The sequence below is a fragment of the Oncorhynchus gorbuscha genome, linkage group LG18, assembly GCF_021184085.1.
Source record: "Oncorhynchus gorbuscha isolate QuinsamMale2020 ecotype Even-year linkage group LG18, OgorEven_v1.0, whole genome shotgun sequence".
Classification (NCBI taxonomy): Eukaryota; Metazoa; Chordata; class Actinopteri; order Salmoniformes; family Salmonidae; genus Oncorhynchus; species Oncorhynchus gorbuscha.
In genome coordinates, this window is record NC_060190.1 from 8,219,782 (window position 1) to 8,225,942 (window position 6,161).

At 45.2% G+C, this 6,161-nt stretch overlaps 1 protein-coding gene across 1 annotated transcript; it reads left to right on the plus strand.

Moving 5' to 3' along the window:
- Positions 1-412: 412 nt before the first annotated feature.
- LOC124002611 (RING finger protein 122-like) lies at positions 413-5,931 on the plus strand. Its single transcript, XM_046310159.1, has 7 exons — positions 413-609; positions 1,178-1,589; positions 3,273-3,430; positions 4,208-4,250; positions 4,482-4,523; positions 4,765-4,847; positions 5,218-5,931. Exons 3-7 carry the CDS (start codon positions 3,327-3,329, stop codon positions 5,336-5,338), a joined length of 393 nt encoding a protein of 130 aa, XP_046166115.1. The 5' UTR covers positions 413-609; positions 1,178-1,589; positions 3,273-3,326; the 3' UTR covers positions 5,339-5,931.
- Positions 5,932-6,161: the final 230 nt, after the last annotated feature.

The following is a 6,161-nucleotide window of genomic DNA, read 5'->3' on the forward strand; positions in this document are numbered from 1 at the left end:
GCTGGCCTTTCCCTCACCCTGCCTGGCTTTGCATTGCTGGGTTGCAACGTACATATAGCACATCATTAAAGAGCAACTGGGATGTTGTTTGTTTGTCTGGACAGCAGCAGTGCACATGTCACTGACTGGGCCCTCCCTGTCTTTCCTGCAAGACTCCAACACACACACCGTATCCAGTCGTCTCATTCGTCAATGTCTAAGCCCCTCTGCCTACCCTCCTGCCTATGCCTGGTTTCATCTCTCCCAGGGAGAAAGGGAGAGAGACAGGGATTGGAGGACGGAGGGAGAGGGGGAGGGTCCAAAGGAGAGGGAGGGGGGAGGGAAACGAGAGTTGCGAGGCAAAGGACTGGTCACATGACCAACAGCCAGAGCTCTGTTTACAAACCAAAGAGAGAGAGAGAGAGAGAGAGAGAGAGAGAGAGAGAGAGAGAGAGAGAGAGAGAGAGAGAGAGAGACCCTTGTATTGAATTGAAAGAGGCAGAGGCAGAAATATAGGAACAGCAGCAGCAATAACAGAAGCAGCAGAGGAGGATCGAGGCAGATTTCTAGACCACCATTATGGATTGAGACGAAGAGGGAACCCTGCCACCATGACCAAGCCAGCTGGAGGTGGGAGACTGTTTTTATCTCAACATTTTTCTCAATCGAAGCAGCAGATGGTTAGAGGGAGAGTAGGAACTTCCCCCTCCTAAATACACACACAGACACGTACACACACACACACAGACACGTACACACTAGCAAAATATCCCAGCTAGAAGACAGTTCTTTGTGTTTTGGGGAATCATGTTTTTCCTGCTGTGAAGAGTACGCTCTACCCCCCTAGTAGATCAGAGCCCTGAAGGAGTAGAGGAAGAGGAGGAGAAGAGAGGGCAGACAGAGGGGATAAGGCTTGTGAAAATCCCTCTGTTCAGAAGGATTTGGAGGGGGACAAAGGAGGGACTAATACCTCCCACACTGGAATAAGAGCAGGGACTCTCGTTTGGAATGGTTTTTCGTGACTGTGATGAACTGGATAGTTTTTTTTTTTTACCCGATTGCAATTTATGGGGCTGTTTTTCTCCTGAATGCAAGTTGTTTTGATTGGGAGGAAAGGAAATGTGTGTTGTTTTGCCAGTGGACATTGACATGAGGTAAGAGCCATGTGACTAAACTGATTTCTTCGTCTCTCTGACAGTCATCACTTGGACGTCATCGTTGAGAGAGGAGAAGGAGCACACACGAGGACTGCAGCACTCCCAATCCCACATCTCCCAATCCTAACCCTCGGGAGCTAATCCAGATTTGGGAATGTCGCGTATGGATTGCTGAGTGGACAAAACCGCACCGCCAGAATCTGCACACTCTTCTCAGAATTCTGATCATCTTCATGGTTTTGTTTTTGGACGATCCACCACGACCTCAAACCACCCCAGCAACTCGTTTGTCTTCTTTTAGCCCCAGTTTAGAGACTGATTGTAGGCTTCCGGGCGTCGGGGTAACCTGGTAGTTTGGCCCTCACACAGGTCCAGCCTTCTCCTGACAGGGCCTGGATTTACTGCTGCAGTCCTGGGAGTCAGGTTTCATGCAACCATTCCAATGGTGTAACGGTGAGTGTTTTCCCCCAACCCTCTGCCAAGTCAATGTAACGCAGTCTGTAGTTTACACAGCCTGTGTGTTCCACTATAACCCCCCCCCCCCTTCAGCTCTTTACTTACTGCTAACAGAGCTTCTGTAATTGATATGCTTGAGAAATGTCGAAATTGAATGTGGGTTCAGTTGGGTTTTGTCGAAAGGGTGAAACGGCACTCAACATAATTCAATTTTCCAGGATGATGTTTAGTTAGTTATAAAAAAAGTATTTAGTCTGCCACCAATTGTACAAGTTCTCCCACTTAAAAAGATGAGAGGCCTGTAATTTTCATCATAGGTACACTTCAACTATGACAGACAAAATGAGAAAAAAAATCCAGAAAATCACATTCTAGGATTTCTAATTAATTTATTTGCAAATTATGGTGGAAAATAGGTATTTGGTCACCTACAAACAAGCAAGATTTCTGGCTCTCACAGACCTGTAACTTCTGACTAAATACTTTTTTGCCCCACTGCATTTAGGCTACATAGCAACCATCATGTAACTGTAACTAACGGTACGACTAGAGGTTGTTTAGCTATTCAATACCTAGCCGGTCTCTGCATATGGTCCATTCTACATCTGAGAAAATAAACTGTCTATGTAACCATGTTTCAATTCTAAGACCCCCTACTCCCATTCGCCCCTCCCTTTACCCCAATGTCAAATGAATGACCCCCCCCCCCACTGTGCTCAAGCTGTACCCGTTCTATCACTCCAAATGAAGTGACACGGCCGTTAAAACAGACTGGCAAAGAGAGGGGGGTGAGGGGGCATCTCGTCCGTGGTGAGGCAAATTCACAAGAACAGAACACATGGGGCATATGGGTGGAAGTGGTGCTTCCTGGTTACCATTGTCTTGCCAAATGGTGCCTCAGTCCCTAGAGTGTCGTGTGTCTGTTCATGAAAAGGCTAGCTAAAGCCCCCAATCAACCCCCACCCATGACACACACACACACCCCACAACCCACAGGCCAGCCACCTAGTCTGTGAAGGGGAGTCTGTGGAACAGATGGCCCACCGACGGAAGTGGAGCCACCGTACTCCATGTTGGTTTAGTTCACTGCCAATTACGTGCCTCGGCTCCAGTCAGAGCAGAGCAATACAGAGCAGTACGGGTGGGATGGGAGCCAAATACCAGGCAGTCACTTCCCCCTCCCTCCCCACCAAATATTGACCTTGTCGTTTGGATTGTCAATACAAGGCTTACTAGGCTTTCTAACACGAAGCCCGAGATAGTCAAACACATGTAGGTGGCTCTGGTGTCCTACATGGAGGGTATAATGGAGATGTCTACGGGAGGAATACCATACAATAAGCAACGCAGTTAAAACGAGAGCCCTATATTTAGACTGAAATATATTAGTCCGTGTATAAATATGTCTCTAGTTATAACACCTACGTGAGAAGTGAACCAGCGAGAGATTCTGCGTTCCATTTTAGTGTCTCTCCTGTTTTAAAAGGTGTGTAAACAAGAAGCTGTGAGCCGTTTGCATGTGGGGGATATGTCCCCGGCTCCTCTGTTTTGAGGGGAAAACACTTTCATTATATGGTAAGTGAGGTCAGCTGTGACATGTTTTCGTTCATGTCCCTCTGTTGTTTTGACAACCTCTTTCATGACAACAAGCTGTGTGCAAATATATCTTTTTCTTCTCAGGATGCCTGTGGTTTAGGTCTCCAGCACTTTGAGAAGTACTGTGGACATAGCAAGATGGATACCACTTACCACCTGCCACTCAATGTCTACGTGATAGTGCTGGGCATCGGCCTGTTCGTCTTCATGCTCAGCCTCATCTTCTGCTGCTACCTCTTCAGGTATGTCGGGTCATCACTAGGTGGAACAGCCACAAAGTGATGAACCCTGCCTATTTCTACAATTTAACATCGGAATTTAAACCTAACATTAACCATACTGCTAAACTTATGCCTAACCTTAAATTAAGACCAAAAAGGTCCTTTTTGTGCTCATTAATTTTTACGATATAGTGAATTTTGACTTTGTGCCTTGGAAACCGTAGGGGGAAGGACCCAAACAAAGATGGCTGCTGGCCGGTTGCCATTGCAATCAGGATATTAACATGTAGACTTATCCACATGGAGGCTTCACTTACTATGCTTAAAGAGCATAATTATTATTAATGATGTATTATGTCATATTATAGGCCTATGATATTATTTATATACAGTATCAGTCAAAAGTTTGGACACACCTACTCATTCCAGGGTTTTTCTTTATTTTTACTATTTTCAACATTGTAGAATAATAGTGAAGACATCAGAACTATGAAATAACACATTACATGATTCCACGTAACCAAGAAAGTGTTAAACAAATCAAAATCTATTTTATATGTGAGATTCGTCAAAGTAGCCACCCTTTGCATTGATGACAGACATTTTAAAGTGATGCCAAATTGTGTACTACGTCATCCATTTCGTGTACGTTATCCCCCACCCTAAATAAGAAATGTTATGAATTCCAATTCACACAATATGTTTCAAATTTGTAAATCAAATCAAAGTTTTTGTCAACTTAAGTGCTTCCCGGACTCCATCTTTAAACACGGCCATTTTGTATTGGTCTCTTTGTAGGTTGAAACAGCAAGGGACGAGGGAGCAGTTCAGCTACAACGAGGTAGGCCTTTCTCTACACGAGCACATGTAGCACTGGGGTCTGACCAGGGTTCAACTACTACTACAGTATTTCACACTGTTGTCGTCAGCGTGCGTTGAAACAACGCCCACTACTCTTTATAGTTAACCTTCCATTACGTCAACCTTGGATTTGTACCAATACCTGTGTGTGTGTCAAGTAGCTTATAGCTCCCTCTAACATATGTACAAACTGCTCTTTTGTTCTCAATAGGTGGTTCTTAAAGGGGCAGGCAAGAAGCTGAGCCTTCTAGGAGTAAGTCGTGTTATTCTGTGTGACGTTTTTATTTCAATATGCAGATCGTTTGGAAAATAATGTAACATTTTCTGACCCATGTCCGTGTGGGCGATGCAATGCCTTTCATTTAACCTGGTGTCGAGTGTTTGAACTCAGATGATGTATTTAACTTTGTGCTAAGGGCGGGTTGACTCGATCATTGTTTTTGTAAATGTGACCACACACACACTAACACAATTTCTTCTTCTTGCCCTTAAAGCAAACGTGTGCAGTATGTTTGGAAGAGTTTCGGACCAGAGATGAGCTAGCCGTGTGTCCGTGTTCGCACGCATTTCACAAGAAGTGAGTTAACCGTCAGGCTCACCTTGTAGACAGAGCTTACAGAATGTCAACACGTCTGTGGTCATAATGATGTTCGAGAGGCAGCTGAAACTAACATGATCACAGCATAAATCCTTCCGGTTCCATCCTCCTTTCCTTGAAGTTAACATCCATGTCAGATCAATGATTAGCTCATGGAAGAAAGGAATGAAGGACAGACAGAATAAATGAAGGACAGACAGAATAAATGAAGGACAGACAGAATAAATGAAGGACAGACAGAATAAATGAAGGACAGACAGAATAAATGAAGGATGCAGCATCTCAATAATATTTCAACAGGTTTATGCACTTTTTGAGGACATCTCAGTCTATTTTGTGTCCCATCCAGGTGCCTGCTGAAGTGGCTGGAGATCCGTAGCGTGTGCCCCATGTGTAATAAACCCATCCTCAGGCTCCACCCAGAGCCCACACAGGGAACTGAGGGGCCCCAGGACCCAGAGGAGGTGTGAAGGACCCTCAGGGGCCACCACGACCGCCATACGCACCTGTACGCATTTACATGGAATTGATGGTCATTTTATGGACATCACACAGAGTCGATTGTATTCTTAAAGTGGCTTCCATGGTGTTAGTCTTTGACTGAGCATTAATCAATATGGCTGGGGTTTGGGTACTGTATATGGATGTTGATTACACCCCGTCCAGGCCTTTCAGATCGTCAAGAAAGTCAACGATGACCAAGGGGGCAGGGCGCAAGTGTGTTTCAGGATCAGGCCCTACTAGTTTAGCAATGGAACCTAAAAACAAAATGATAACTCTAACCTTCAGGGATGTGGTGTTTGGAATGTGGCCATACTAGCATGCCAATGGGGAAAGGATAGGGTAGGGGTCAGGTGCAGCAGGTCAGTTTGGGATTGGGCCCTCCTAGCTTAGCAGTGGAGCTTCATAAAGCTGCAGTCTAGCCTCCCCCTTTAGATCAGGGAGAATGAGTAAAGGCTATACGGACACTCCTGACCCAAATATTCATTTTTCAGCAGCGTACTAATAGTATCTCCAGTGAGAATGAGAGGAAAGTGACATAGGAACGGGAGCCACTTTAGAATACAGAGTTCTCCCCGTCATTGGACGATGCCTGGTACAACACTGCCAGAAACAGCCAATCACAAACAACACGTCTGGCATTCTGAGAAGGTCAATGGTCGAGTATCAGGATTGATGTAAATGGATACCTCTCATACCTCAGGGGTGTTACAATACAAGCCAGCACAAACATGCCATTCAATACCATGTGCCACACACAGAACATGTCCAATACTGCCAACTCCAACCAAC

What these genes read in the sequence shown, in the direction of transcription:
- LOC124002611 (XM_046310159.1), top strand. Translation starts at nt 3,327, where the DNA reads ATGGATACCACTTACCACCTGCCACTCAATGTCTACGTGATAGTGCTG. An exon ending in TTCTGCTGCTACCTCTTCAG is followed by an intron (nt 3,431 to 4,207) that starts GTATGTCGGGTC and finishes GTCTCTTTGTAG; the next exon opens with GTTGAAACAGCAAGGGACGA. An exon ending in AGCAGTTCAGCTACAACGAG is followed by an intron (nt 4,251 to 4,481) that starts GTAGGCCTTTCT and finishes TGTTCTCAATAG; the next exon opens with GTGGTTCTTAAAGGGGCAGG.